The sequence below is a fragment of the Colias croceus genome, chromosome 6 (genome assembly GCF_905220415.1).
Source record: "Colias croceus chromosome 6, ilColCroc2.1".
Taxonomy (NCBI): Eukaryota; Metazoa; Arthropoda; class Insecta; order Lepidoptera; family Pieridae; genus Colias; species Colias croceus.
The window spans coordinates 8,602,937-8,619,524 of record NC_059542.1 but is presented as its reverse complement, the minus strand read 5'-3'; the positions used below and the strand labels follow the sequence as shown (position 1 = coordinate 8,619,524).

Below are 16,588 nucleotides of genomic sequence, written 5' to 3'. Positions count from 1 at the left end.
TATATTTTCTTCCGATCATGATCAGCTCATGGAAGGCTCTTCTTTAATCATTCAAAATTGTGCTTGGTCCAAATAAATAATTTTTGAATTGTATAATACCTATTCGATATATATTATTACGATTAGGCCTCTACTTCGTTCCATGTGGCAAGTCTAACCAGATGCAATCACATTTTTGTGTGAAACGTAAGCAAATCTTCATCTATTGTAACTTTATTGATTACAACACAAGTATTACTGTCAAAATTTTATGCTTTTTTTCTTTTTTTATTTTTTTTAAGTTTGCAGTTGTGATGTTTTGTTTTTGTCGTTTTAAATGTGTGTGGTGGAATTAACTATCTCTCTTTTGAAAATTGACTATAACCTTTGTCACCAGGCAATGTTCACGAGTGGTCTCAAAGAGTGTGAGATGTCACGCGTCCGCTTACAAGGCGTGTGTCCTTCAGCCATGGCGTGGCTCGTGTACTTCATGTACACGGGCAAAGTTAGGATTACCGAGGTCACCGTGTGCCAACTCTTACCGGCTGCTACTATGTTCCAGGTAAATATTAAATTGGTATTCTATTGTAGTGAATAGATGTATGTTTTAAAAGAATAATAAAAACGATCACGAGCCGGGATTCGAACTCGCGTCCTCCGACTTACCCGGGTAACGCCTGAACTCTCAGCCTGCCGCGTGATCCCGCCAAAGCAATCTAATTAAATAGATTGAATAAACTTTTCTGTCATAGGAACTAGATCTTTCAATGCGAATGGCAATCTATGTTGTATTTTTCATAAATATTTTATTAGTTAAATTATAATATGTGTTATCGGGTTTTCATTATCGGTTATAGATAGTGAACTTTAGTAATTATAGATAACTAGATTACCGCTCGCGGCTTCGCCCGCGCAGTCAAAGAAAAACCCCGTTCCCGTGGGATTTCCGGGATTGCGTCATTGTCCCGGGATAAAAAGTAGCCCATGTCCTTTCTCGGGTATCAAAATATCTCCATACCAATTTTAATGAAAATTGGTTCAGTAGTTAAGGTGTGATTGAGTAACAGACAGACAGACAGAGTTACTTTCGCATTTATAATATTAGTATGGATTTTTATTGATATTTTTTTAATCGATACTATATGGTAATAGTACCAGTTCGTAGTTCCTATTCATATTTTTAACCGACTTCAAAAAAAAGGAGCAGGTTATCAATTCGGCCGGTATATTTTTTTTTTTTTTTTATGTATGTACACCGATTACTCCGAGGTTTCTGAACGATTTACGTGATTCTTTTTTTGTTCGATGCGGGATGGTGTCGAATTGGTCCCATAAAAATTTTATTCGGATAGGCCCAGTAGTTTTTATTTTATGAGCATTTTTGTCTGTAGGTATTTGTAAATTTTGCAAGTGCAAGTTTGAAGTCGGTTGTTTTTAACGCAGTTATCACTTGTGAATATAAAATATATTTTATTGAATGCGAACTAAATAAAAACGTATAATTTTTTCCTCATAACGAATCGTTTCTTAAAATTGTGTGCGTTATCTACGATAGTAATTAAACAATTGCATACTTATACTAGCATGTATTCATTTGGTACAAATATTTAATTACTCTAATCAGCAAATATTGTGGCGCAAAAATAGGGTAAATCATTCATAAAATGATTCACCAAATTATTGTGTATAAAAATGTGTACAAAGGTCTAGAAACTTTACGATGTTGTTACTAAAACATGATTTTTTATCAAAGGAGGAAAAAGGAAATTAAATTAATTAATTAAGCTGTATCATTCTGAAATTCTGAATGTATTATTCAGATTTTCAGAATGATACATGCGGTGCGAAAAAGGCTGTAACGATTTTTATCTATACATCTATACATATAATAAATCTGTAGAAGGGTCAATTCTGTACATTGAAAATATTGAAAAAATAAATAGCAGGGGGTGTTACTGGATCGATACCAAGCCCAAATATGTGATTAAAAAAATTTTGTCTATCTGTCTGTATGTTCAGGCATCACGTGAAAACTAACGGTTCGATTTCGATGAAACTTGGTATAATTATACCTTATTATCCTGGGCGTAAAATAGGATACTTTTTATCCCGGAAAAATACGTAGAAAAAAAATAAATCTTAATTTTTCTTAATTTTTCTGCGCGGACGGAGTCGCGGGCGGAAGCTAGTAAAAAATATAACAATTTTAAATTCCAATAACGTGAATCAATGGATATTATATTTTTAACCTTGTATTATTAACTTAAGTATCTGTGCACTTCTTTAACATTATCTCTTTCCAATCTTAAAATGCTGTATAATAGTATCCTGTAACTTCAACACCATAGCGTCACACTTCGCACTATTCCAATATATGCCCTTTGGTAATAGTGTATCAAGGGACATTATATTGCAGTCATATGCCGCAGATATCAAATGTCATAGACGCCTGTTGCGCCTTCCTCGAGCGCCAACTGGACCCGTCCAACGCGATCGGCATTGCCAACTTCGCTGAACAACACGGCTGCATTGACTTGAAGAATAAGGCCAACCAGTTTATTGAGAGGAATTTTATACAAGTAAGTTTGTTGATGAAGCTTTTTTTGATAAAATATACAGTGTGAATTTTTGGATTTTTTTTATGATTTTAATGTTTATAAATTATATTTAATGTAGTAGGAAGGGATATTAGTGAAATAATCTTTTGACTATTTTAAATTCATTCCAAGATAAAAATCTTGATAAAATCGCAATAATATCTAAAACCGGATTGTAAAATTGCTGTGTCACTTACGAACGTAGGGGTTTACATTTCCATTTAATATTTATATTCATGAATGTCTTTGTCAATGCCTGTTGCATCAACAACAGTATACTATTTATTTATACATAATATTAAAGTTCAATCAATATGATTACTAGATGATAAAAGCATGCATTTGTAATTTTATGTATGTACATTTCATTCGTGACATTATTTTATTTGGTGTGATAAAAATATTATTATGAAATAACTTATCTTATACCAATGAATATGTAATATTTTGATAAACGATTAATGCTTTTCGGTGGCAAACAAGATTGAATTGAAACAAATAGATTAAAAGTTATTGTTCCTTTGGTATGTTGACGATTCGTCGCAATTATTAGATTATTACTCTGCTAGTATAAAACAAAATCGCTTCCCTTTATTTGTCTGTCTATATGAATTATGTAGGCATAGACCTTCACAACTGATTTATACGCATTTTTTTAATAAAAAAGTAGTTCACGATGATGATTATAGTAATATATGATCTGTAAAGTTTTAGGCAAAGCGGGTGAAGTCGCAGATAATAATTACGTGATAATCTATACATATAATAAATCTGTAGAAAGGTCAATTCTGTACATTGAAAATATTGAAAAAATAAATAGCAGGGGGTGTTACTGTGGGTGTGTAACGGTTCGATTTCGATGAAACTTGGTATAATTATACCTTATTATCCTGGGCATAAAATAGAATACTTTTTATCCCGGAAAAATACGTAGAAAAAATATAAATCTTAATTTTTCCGGGCGGACGGAGTCGCGGGCGGAAGATAGTTAATTAATAAATTAATTAAAATACAGTATACTATTGTCTTCGCATTACTATAGTAACTATTAAGTAATCTGAGGCATTTCTGCAATTCCTTTACGCGGGAAATAAATCGCGAGTCACGATTCCAATTTCTGATGCGTTTAATTATTCTAAAGCTATTTATCCTCTTGACATTGTAAAGTGTTCATAAGAGGTGGAAGAGGCTATTGTACAATATGAATATCGGTTTTATTATTACTATTAAAATTATTACCTGACATCGCAAAATCTATATTTCGACGCATATTGTCTACTTGTTATATTGTATTGATAATAAGATATTCCAAAGAAATAGCTCTCTGTTAATTTCTAAGTGTGTTTATTATTTTAACAAAAAATGGAATCGTGACCTTTATTTTTAAATGAAAATTAATTTAATAATTTAAAAACATACACCAAAATTTTATGTTCTAAAGTACTTATACATTACTGGTTTATATTCTTAAAACTGTTAAATACATTTTTATTATTTTATTTTTTTATTCACTATTTACTTCTTCTAGGTATGTCAAGAAGAAGAATTTCTTCAGTTGACTGCGCCAGAATTGATATGCCTCATACGGAAAGATGAACTCAATGTCCGAGAGGAGAGAGAAGTGTACAATGCTGTGTTGAGTTGGGTGAGATTTTTAGTTTAAAAAAAAGTTTGTTCTCTGAACATATAACCGTGTGTGTAATAACATTGTATTTTTGTTTCGATCGACGCGAGCAGTCTCACAATATGTAGCGTAGTGTTTTATTTTTTCTTTAGGCAACAATTTTCCTCAATCGTCACAGGCTATATTTAAAATTTAAGTTTATCCTGTTAAGGGCCATTAGTAGGTGAAAACGGCATAATGGACTGTTATCTATGAGCTATAATTGAAAATATTGAAGTTGTTTCGCACTGAACGTATGTGTAATGGGATGACTGTTTCCAAAACAAGATTGGAATAATTTTGCTCGATAAAAAAAATCCTGAAGTTATCTATAAAATATCATATAAATGCTCATTACAACCGTATTGTACGATAATAATTCGTATAAAATCATTCTTCAATCATTCTTCTGGATTTCGTGACTGTTTAAGATTTAGGAAATACTAAATATTTTCATTCAGTTTTGATAAAAATGTGAATGGTGCTTACGATTTTTAATTTCGAGCACGTTGATTCCATACTAAACGCGGACCCCCTCACCCCTCACCTCAGGCGCGAATAGCTGAATTTTCGCTGACCGCCTTACCCCTCTTAATATACGTAAATGCTACTCATTTTGTTTATGAAAACCTGCCCATCTACCACGCTGTCTTAACGCAGTATTAAACACTTGACCGTAATTTGAAGCTTACTTATTGAGAAGGTACCTAGCTTTTTCCGCCTATTTTCCCTCTCTTTCTCGTTGTATATATGCTATCTCTCTCGCACACGGCACACCTCTCACCAGGTGGCGCGGCCGGCGCACGATAATGTGCAGGCGCTAGATCTTCTTCATTGGCGTCTAGCTTCCGCCGCGAGAAGGTTGTCTACAAGACTACAACCTTGGTGCTATTAAGTATTAAGTATTGGCTATTGCATATTGCAAGTGCTAAAAGTGTGAAAAAGTGTATCCCGTCGGATCGGTACAGTGAGTTATTTTTACATCTATTGTAATGACATTTTACTTAAAAATGAGCAAAAATCTTTTAAATCGACGGTATATCCGTTGGACTTTATTTAAAATGCTGAGGTCTTTTAGTGAATCCTTCAGCAATAGTTTATTTTTCAATATGCTTTAAATACTTAATAGCATGTTAGATATTTAAAATTAACGATACAACCGTTACATTTTACGTGAAATAGTAACTTTTCTTTTGAAATATTTTATAAGTAATGCAATATACCTATTATACTAATGAATATTTGAATTTCTAATACTGTGAGTAAAGCAGATTTTAACGGATTTACCGTTCGGCTTTACTCGTATCGTTAATATTACTTTTGTGATTATTTGATATTGACTAAATATATCAAATACCCTCTCTTTTATATAGATATTTTTATTTTATTTCATTTTTAATGTGTTTTTATTACAAGGTTACAAGTGAATATTAATAGTATGTATGGATAAATCCAAGGCTAATCCTATGAGCCAACTCAAAGCTTAACAGGCATGCAATCCATTGCTACGACTTTATTACATTGTCGTTATCACTAGGAACGGTTCGGAGTATAGTTTATAACTAAAAATTATCGAACGAGATGAGTCAGCTCAAAGAACAAATTATATAGGTATTACCTATAACAGGAACAAATTGATGTTAGCGTAATTGCACGAATCACAACGTGTCCGAACATGTCGAGATATGTTATAAATCGTCCGGGAGTTAGCCGCTCATCTGAATAATGATGGAATACGCACAATGCACATGTTCAGTAGGTACCATGAACACGTACCACACATTCAAAAGTATCCGTAGTCTATACGTGTCCTTTTATGAGTATTAATCTGATCCGTATATAAGCGAAAATAGACATAGGTATTACACACAGCAATTTTGGTTTGAAAATTACTTTTATTTATATTACGTTTCCTATGTTTCAAATGATGCAACTTTTTGGTTAAAACGAGTAAGTGCCAAAATTTTACATTTAAATTTTCTAGTTTGGAAAGAGACGTTATCGTATAGTTATCGAGATACCTTAATTAGAAATTAAATTTAGAGACATTTCAAAGGATTTACTATTCACATATTCTAACGTTTTAGAATAATATTATAAACTTGTACACCTTGACAAAAAGTAAAAAATTGCGGGTGAGCGGAGATTATTTTGTGCAATAAAACCGTCCTACGATGGTATGGCCACGTATGGCTGCGTTCGTAAGGAATGTTAACGGATATAAAGCAACTGAATGTGACATCGATTGTATGAACTAAATTAAATATGAATCGAAGTTCATTTTAAAATTTTGTGTAAATGATTTGAATTTTGACTTTATTAAATAGTTAAAGCCTTCTTTTTATATACATATACATAACAATTAATTACCATTGTCAAATCAATTCTTATTTCATCCTGGACAGCTGTTGCTAGCATTGGAAAATAAGTTAAAGTACCTTGTTACTATATTATTATTTTAAATGATTATTAACTTCTAATTTTATATTAGCACCTTAAATCTTGCTCGAAGCAGATTACATAAATGTGGCCGCTAGGTTTAACCGCTACTCCTCGCAGGTTAGGTTCGTTAGCCAGGTTAAACCCACCCTCGCAGGGTGACTATTAAGTATTTTTGGGAAGGCCCTACTTATTTCAAATTACAAACATCCCTCGCGCAGCTGTCGCTCGCAGGGAAATAGGTGCAAATATATCAGCCCTCGCGGGGCTTTGATTACAACCGCCCTCAAGGAGAAATGGTGGAAATATATATCAGCCCTCGCGGGGCTTTGATTACGACCGTCCCTCACGGGGAAATGGTGCAAATATATATCGGCCCTCGCGGGGCTTTGATTGCGGTTGGTGCAAATATACAAAGGATTGATCATTAAAATGATCATAGATATTTGCTTTCGTCAACGAGGACCCACGAAAATGTTAGAGATGACAGTAACGGATCTTCACTCTTCTAAGGTAGGTAGAAAAAGGTTTTGAAATCTAATTCACAGTGGGCCATCTATACAATATAAGTATAGTAATATAACCTAATAAATACAATAAAATAGGTAAGAGACGTTAAATAATGAACGCATGAAATGAATACTTTGTATCCTAAAAGGTTAGCTTACGCTTATTTAATCAGGAAACCACCATTGGTTTATCAATTATGGAAATTGCGACTTGAACAAATTGTATTTACCAATGCAGAGCCTCACAATGCAGAGAATCACAACAAAGGGAGGCGAGTCGGATCAAATATCATCTCGCAGATGATTTGTGGCGGTGGTTTCCAGGATTGTCACCAAGCCTTGTGTCAATGGTATATTTGTTATCGTAATTCCATGGCACTAGCCGACCAATTTTCACATAAAATCACCTGAAGAGATTTTTTAATCGCAAAGCGATTGAATGTAACAAATTACGATTGGTTATGTATAGTTGACCTCTCATAGGCCTACTTTAGTTGCCCGATCTTGTAGGCAATTTATTCGACTCGTTTATCAACCCGTTTGGCCTCATTATGGCACCCATGAGTTTTTCTTCAGGGCTCAAACAATAAATCGCTGAGGGATTAGGATAATCATTTGCTTAGACAAGTTTCTTGTCATCCCACCAGGATTATTATATTATATAATAAACTTATATGCAACTATTAACGTAAAACGTTTAAGGACTCAACGAGTGCTGTGAATTCTGACTATTGAGTTACTTAGGATAGAGGATAATTAATAACGGAAGGTCAATCCTTCCAAACAAAAGCCTCGTATTATTAGATATTACTTGGAACCCCTACCCTTCACGAGAAAGCTCAGCCAGATGACTTCACATTTCTTTGATTTGAAGGGGGGGGGGGGGCAATAAATGCAATGCAATACAGACTATACGGCTTTTGAAACATTATAAATATACCAGATAAGCGAACTAAACCTTTCTGGTTTAGTTCTTGCTATATCGATATCCGTGCCTGCTTCTCGTGGTTGCGGTTGAATTAAGTTTATCAATGGTCATAAATGCAATTCTATACAGATGATATACTGCATTTTAAACATGACAAAGTCTAGTAAGCCAACTAAACTTTGCTAGTTTAGTTCTTACTATATCACTGTCCGTGGCTGCCTCTCGTGGTGGTTACAGATGACTAAAGTAACGTCCTGTCTTCGCATCCACAACCAACTGTCCTTTCATAATCTTAAAACAGATTCATTCGACATAGATCCCCACGAGTTCAGTTCTTCATTTTTGCACTCGAAAAACTGTGGACAACCCACGAGCAGTGCCTCCATTGGTAGCAGTTACAATCAAGGGGTAACTAAGGTAAGCTAGCCATATTAGGGATGTTGGAACAACCGACCATATTCAGGGCAACTTTCTTTGTCCAGTTTAACGTTTAGGCAGTCGTAGCATTCCTACGGAACAAAAATGGGATCAGATCTGCACCCTTAATGCAGTTAATCGAAAGGAGATACCTTCAGACGACGATAGTATTCAGAACGCACCATATTCCTGAACATAATAATGCATATTAATCTGTTGCCATTGTCCTGCAGCAGAATTCCTTAGCGATAATTTGTTCTCGTTAGAGCGAGCGAGGGTTGTAACGATAATATGAGAAATCCTAGTCAGTTCGAGGCCTGAACGACGTGTAAGAGTACTGCTATTTCAGTAGTAGTAGCACCGAGAAGGGCGAAGGTATTCTGGAAAGCAGAACTGAAGGCCCGGTCAGCAGCACCATTCACCTAATAGACAGTGTTTAGTGCTGCACCACTAGAATCTGACTCTGAAGGTATACAGAAATGTATACATTTTCCAAATATCAAATGTTATAGTCGGAAGAAAAATCCTATTTGCCTCCGTCTACCCAAAAGACATACGGAGTAGCTAGTAGAAGTTGGTTGAATTAGAATTTTACATAATTAAATTGTTACTTACTGGATAAATTTGGCTCATTTCCTATCTGACGTTCATATAGCTGTTGATGGCCTAGATGTTATGCACAAACACTTTCATTATAAATAAGTCACGTTATGTAGTCCCGAGACTTTTGGTATATAAGTTCTGATGTAAACCATAACTATACCTTAAAATTAATTTGATTAAAACTTAACGTACTTAGCTGTAGTAATTGCAGGTTTGGGACACAGATAAGCTCTTATCATTTTAGTCTCTAACTTCTTGAGTTCATTATATGTTTCCAGTACAGAGTTTAAAACCTATCAGTTTTAAATAAATAATTCATGCATTGCACTGAAAGTACCAGCCATGTTTATATTATGATCGGTGGCGTTGGCTCTAAACATTAATAGACACCGCACGCTTTGGTTGGATGTTACATATTATCTGTATTATAATTTAAACCGCTTACCTGGTTTATTTTATTACCTTATCCAAGGGATGACCTTTTAATTTATTTGACCCTAAAAGTAAAGACCAAGGTCTCTACTTGTCCGCTAGTAGCAGGTTGGGTTAGAACTGTGTGAGTTGAGACAGCTGGTAAATCTATGTTATGAGGATTCAATGGTGCTTCTACAGAAGTCTAATTGAATAAATAAAGGTTTGAGTTTGAGGTATTCTTGCCTCGTCGGTGATGAGCTGTTGCTTAATTTTGTAAGTAACATCTAAATGCGTAATTAAGTCGTTACTTGCTCTTTCGCAGATTTACGCTAAAGATAGTGGAAATTGTAGTAACTTTAACTTTTCAAGCCCAAAAGGTTAACTAAGGTACGCTTGAACCAATCTCATAAGTTCTAATACTTTTAATCATTATGATTTACTTTTTGGTTCTTATTTGATTAACTTTTTATTGTTAATATAAAAATTTAAAAATTTGTGTGATTTATTGGTATACTATCTGCACACCTTACTCTTTCAAATAAAGAAATAAGTAATTACTTATGTACCTATTCAAATTCACATTGGCGTCCATATATTGTACACCAGGTGGGTAACAAACAGGTCTCAATAAGTAAGCTTCAAATTACGGTCAAGTGTTTAATAGCTGTGTTTTACCTGAAATAAAACACATATTAAATACTTACCTATATTTGAAGCTTACACTTAACGTCCACCTGTTGAGTATTTCGACTCAATGAAGAAGATCTAGCGCCTGCACATTATCGTGCGCCGGCCGCGCCACCTGGTGAGAGGTGTGCCGTGTGCGAGAGAGATAGCATATATACAACGAGAAAGAGAGGGAAAATAGGCGGAAAAAGCTAGGTACCTTCTCAATAAGTAAGCTTCAAATATAGGTAAGTATTTAATATGTGTTTTATTTCAGGTAAAACACAGCTATTATTTGTATTTGTAAAAATGACAGCGCTATATAGGTCATCTAGCGCCATCACTTTCCCACACTGGCAATAATACTGCTAACAGACATCATGGTTACACCCCTGAAATCATTTGTAAAGCGTCATGAATCATGATAGTATAAAGAGAAAAGTCTTCGAACAAAGAGCCGTTTTTAACCGTCTTCAAAAAAAAGGAGGAGGTTATCAATTCGGCCGGTATGTTTTTTTTTATGTATGTACACCGATTACTCCGAGGTTTCTGAACCGATTTACGTGATTCTTTTTTTGTTCGATGCGGGATGGTGTCGAATTGGTCCCATAATTTTATTCGGATAGGCCCAGTAGTTTTTATTTTATGAGCATTTTTGTCTAGATTTGTAAATATTGCAAATGCAAGTTTGAAGTCGGTTGTTTTTAACGCAGTTATCACTTGTTTATAAAGTAAACTGTCTTCGAACAAAGGTAAATAGAGCCGTTTTAATGTACGCGCAGCGCTTCGCCACGCCCCCCGTTCATGTACGTACGCAATATGACGCACGCACACAACGCCGCTCGATTACTTCTCATGGACCGTTCTCGTGAGGGCTGCGCCATTACTGTGAGCGGTCGGTGTTTGTTTATACAATTATTTAAAATAATAACGTGACCAGTGACAACCCTGCAAGTTTAGGTACCGTGCACTCCTAAACGCCGCAGCCGCGTCGTCGTAGGGAGTCGTCCTACTTTTCTCTTTATACTATGGCGTCATTGAATATCTGCAATTCATTGTTAAACTGCGTTTCTATTGTTAGGTATTGGTATTGAGATGTATAAATGTCACGCTATCTTTTTTTACCTTTATGTATGAGGAAAATGTACTAAGTATCTTATGTTACCTAAGTATCTTCTGTTTACAACATCTGTTGCCAGTATTTTTTTCCTGCATGGGAAAGTGATGGCGCTAGATGACCCATATAGCTCTGTCATTTTTCCGCACTGGAATTCCCAACAGTTCAAGTACAAATAAAAATTATACAAGAGCAAATTATATTATTCCATAGTTAATGTGACAAATGATTTAAAATTTAAATAGTTTGGAAAATCCAAAAGTGCACGCCTCATAATCTCATCCTTTACAATAAAATTGATTATTTATAAAGAGTACGTGACTATAAATATAAAAATGAAATAAAATAAAACATTTGGAAAAGTAAAGAAAGCGGTACCGTAATAATTGAGCTATTTTTCTTGTGGCCCCACCTAGATGTGAAACTGCGCAGGTTTAAGGGTTTGGTCTAGTAGTGCAAACAAATGCATCCTGTCATCCTATATGTAAATAATACAAATGTACTAAGGGAAAGTTGCTCCACTTAATTTTTAAAAATTAAATCATTCGTATGCATAATTTAATATTCGTAATAAGTACCTAAAATGACAATTTGAAACAATTTTCGTGAAAATTACACCGGGTGATTCTTTTTATCAGTACACAAAATTTGCGAATACGTTCTATCAAATTTTGTATATCATAAAAAAAAATGTAATGTTTGTGTAAAAAATTATAAAATAGAAAAATGCGCAAATGAAAACAAAAGATATTTATTTTTGACTAGCTTCCGCCCGCGACTCCGTCCGCGTGGATGTCGGTGTTCGCGTGGATGGTTTATTTCTCCATTTTGAACTGGGAAGACGTTTCTCACTAAATTAATATTAGACGATTATGATTCACTCCAGTCCAAACAGCAAATAAGCAGGCTTCTGCTTCTGCAACGTTTAGTTGTCCCTGAATTTGGAAAAAATAGTCATGTTTCTTATCTATGACAAAAGTGTTATTTTTTTGCATTGTATTTCAAATATTAAATTTTTTATTTTTAACCGCATCTTCCGCATTCATGTATTTGGCCGGAATTAGACATTTAACTTCTACTTACTAGTCCCATTTTCCCTTCTTGATATGGGAATGTATAAAGTAATTTTTTTAGATATTTCTCGTTATACTTTTAAAAAGTTATAATTGTCATTTTGCTCATTAGGTAAAGTAATTTCGATATCAGTTTTAAGTTTTTTGATACCTGCAATAATAACGTCATAATCGCCTGCATATACTTATCGATTACACCCTGTATACAATCCACCATCCACATTCATAATGTTTTCCTGTCCTCCTCTCCTTTACATTTTAAATGAGTAAATCTGCTACCACTGAAGGATGTTTCATTGTGATCAGCAAATTTTCACCACTGTTGTCGATTATTTGTTTTTCATTTTTAATCAGCAATTGGGAATCATCAGTTTTATTTTTTGCAGATTGGTGATGTCGAAAAGGGAAAGCATCAACGAATTATCGTTTTCGTCCTCTTTTTTTATTCTTCGCGTCTCTGTTACTTGTGTTTGTTTAGTTCTCAACACCTATTGAATTTTCTATGTTATTGTGATCTTCCATTACATCTGAGTTTTGATGATGTGATGATAATCCATTCGTTTTAATATTGGTACTTAGAGGTCTAAACTAGAAATGGTAGACTAAATTTGTCAGCGCGTCTGTAAGATCAGAATATAAAACCAACATCCTGTATTTAAGTTACAAAATTAATAATCAAATAACATGCCGCTACGTTCAAAATGACTAGAAGAAAAAATTAAAACACCTCGACATATTTGGAATTTTGGAGTAAACAAATCATTTTTCCCGTATGTCCCAAGTTCAAGTTCTCAATACAAGTTTATATTATGTTTCGTATTTCTCAAACGAAAAATAAACATTTTTGGAACTTCAAAAAAAATTATATTATAAGAAAATTTATGAGCTTACTTTAGTTTTAAAGAAATATACATCCCTTTACTGACACCCCGTAAAATAACGAAATTTTTGCCAATCACCTTTGGTTTCATTAACTTTATGTTCGAAGATAATTTTTTTTCTAGTAGTTACACGCATATTTTTTCGTTTATTTTCCATATCGAAATCAAATGTTTAAAAATACGAATATTTGCACAAAACTAAGATAAAAATAATCAATTAACAAAAATATTAAATTTAATGAAGTAGAGCAACTTTCACTTCGGTATGAAGGAAAATCGAGCGTAGAGCACACGTCAGAACTAGAGATGCAACGAATAGTTGTTTGGCCGGATACCGGATACCGGATGTTCGGCCTGACCACCAGCCGAATGTTCGGTATCCGGCCGCCGAATATTCGGCCGACGGCATTTTGAGTTTCGTAGGTGCGTGTCGCGCACCGGCACAACGCCTGTGCAGTGTAGGTTTTGACTTGTTTCGTAGTGAACGTTTGCGCGGTCACAGTTCTCGGTAGAGACACTTTTATCGTGTCAGTGAAAAAAAAATTCGTTAAAAATAATAAAAAGCTTCAATTACAACTGTCTTTATTTCGATTCTATTTATAAAATCTACCAATTTTACTATCCGGTATCCGGCCTGATAGTACATTACCATCCGGTATCCGGCCGGATAGTAAAAAAGGGCCGGATAAGCCGGATACCGGATAGGAACCGAATATTCGGTGCATCTCTAGTCAGAACGCTCCGGCCCAAGGAGCGCGACTAAAGAAATTCGCTAGGATTTTTCCTACTTATTTTAAATATTTTTTTAATATTTAAAGAATTATCAAAATTCAAAAAAAAAATTTTTAAAGGTTTAATACTCATTCAACTCGAATAAATTAATGGAAAAAATAACTTTTAGCAGTATTTATCAATAGTTTTTGTAAGGCAAAAAATGGGAAATTTAATGAATTTATAACGTTCTAATTAGGAAAATCATAAGTTTTTCGGCAATTGTATTCAGCAGATTTTAATAACGACTATATAAGGATAATAATGCGCTGATCAAATTGTATAAATTGTAATCGGTTGCAACGTAGTGAGTGCACAAACTTAGCTCGAAATGTCTTTGGGGGAAAGAGACTTATCTTGAAGGCCTGATTAAGGTAACATAAAGTAACTTTATAAATGTGAAAAAATTCATGCGCATTGCGTATATAACACTAATTGATAAACAAGAAAAAAAAATCAGTTTATCATTTCAATAGCCGGGAAAAAATTGTCAAATAACTTGTTGAAAACGCAATTTTGCTAGACTGCAGCCTTAAGGGACTGACTACCAACTTATTTTTTTAAACCTTGGCTTATAGTATAAAGAATCGAGTTTATAATGGTGAATTTTGAGTACACTATAAAAAAAAAAAAAGTTGATATTTTTTTTGTTTATTTAATAACAATTAAACCACATCGAATCAGACCCTGAAAAATGAAAGGGTTCTATTCCTGAGCATACTCAAGCGTAAGAGAAAAAAAAAGACTCGATTAGTAAAGTATTTCGGTCGCTATCGTGTTAACAAGATCCGCACATACAGACACACGGACGTCCAAGACAGAACTTTTTTAAACTGTTTTTTAACTAGTTTAAATAACAAAAATGACATCAAAAAAATCATGAACGTTAAAAATAGTGTTTTTTCTTAATATGTGTGTGTATGTATTATCTTACAAGTGCAATGTATGATACATAAAGACATTTTAAGTTTGAAAAATCAGATGTTTTGCGCGAAGTGACAGTAGTACCCACCTCAACGCTTCGCTTATGAGGCGTGCAATAGTTGCTTGGGCTGTCGCTTGAGTGGAGGAGGCCGGAAGGGCCCTAGTCGGACGGGTCTATACACATAATATGATTTTGTTTATTTGTATCTTAGACTATACATAATAAAGACTTAACACGTCAAACACATGAGTCAACTATATGCTGACAATATTTCCCCATCCATACGCACAGAGAGAATGACATGACGAAAGTATGATACAAATACCTACGTCACGGATTCGCGTAAATATTTAAATCTAGGTCCGTTTTGATTCATTTATTATACATAATATAGTGACATCACAAAGCTCAGTATAGGTAACTAAACATTTTTCAAAGTACATATATACAATTTATACTATGAATCTTTTTGAAAAAATATATCTAGAATTGAATTAAAATCGAATTAAAAATATTGCATTCTATCTAAAGAACACTTAAAACAAACGACGTTTTCCTATAGGTACTGACTGATAAAATAGTACACGCGTCACCAAAACACGTCTTATCACGGCAAATTGTATTAAATTATCTAGTGTATACTTACTCATTTAATAAACAGGAATTTTTTTATAAATTTATAAAGAAATATACTGTCATAATGTGTACATGACACTCTAATAAGTTATGGACTGATTAAGGGACAGGTTAAACTATTAATAAATAATCTAATAATTAATGTGAAAGAAATATTGTACCTATTACGTTTTTATGTCTGAACCACCAAATCAACATTTCGACCAAAGTTCATTGTAGTTCAAATTATAGTAATAGTTAATATAATTGATTCTTTAATTATTACGTGATCTGCTGACCCAATAATCGTGACTAAACATTACTGCAATAATAAACCAAATCATCACAAAACTTTAGGAACGAATTACGATCGTCGTCTTATCTACATAAAATATAACGTTGGTAGATAGTGTCATGTACGATAATATTCAAAACACTATAACTGTTTAAAAGTAATTCAAATATTAAATAAATTCCGGGCAAAATACATAACGAAATCGTCAGTAAACTAAACCACAGACATTAAGAAAAAGTATCATACAACTAATCAGACTACGACAGGTATACCTTAGATTAAAATATTTTATTATTAGACAGACGATAATTTGACTCCACAGATAAAAAACAAGTCAAGGAAAAAACTAAAAAACTGGATCAAACCAGAACAAAACGGGCAACATCTGAGTCATGCTCCTTTACCGTCTCTTGTGAACTCACGATTTAATCCCTTGGGTTTTATCCCAAATCATGTTTAACAAACAGACATGGCCACAGAAACGAATCCGCTTGAGCTTCTCTTGTACTCTAATTGGCAAAATATAATATCAATGAACAAACATCACTGTCTAGAGCATATAATAGGCCATCCACACGTCTGCCAAACAACGTGACAAACAACGAACACATAGGGACGGCGCTATACAGAGAAGCAAGAAGGAAATAAGTACATCTCTTTTCTTCGTATAGTGCTGTCCCTGTGTGTTCGTTGATT

At 34.0% G+C, this 16,588-nt stretch overlaps 1 protein-coding gene across 2 annotated transcripts in view; it reads left to right on the top strand.

Annotated features, from left to right (window-relative positions):
- LOC123692897 (kelch-like ECH-associated protein 1B) overlaps positions 1 to 16,588 on the top strand; it is a 38,273-nt gene that overhangs the window by 14,264 nt on the left and 7,421 nt on the right. For both annotated transcript variants that reach the window (XM_045637760.1, XM_045637759.1), the window contains exons 4-6: positions 377 to 541; positions 2,409 to 2,558; positions 4,105 to 4,221. In XM_045637760.1, coding sequence (XP_045493716.1) covers positions 377 to 541; positions 2,409 to 2,558; positions 4,105 to 4,221 — 432 coding nt within the window. The remainder of the gene's footprint in view (positions 1 to 376; positions 542 to 2,408; positions 2,559 to 4,104; positions 4,222 to 16,588) is intronic.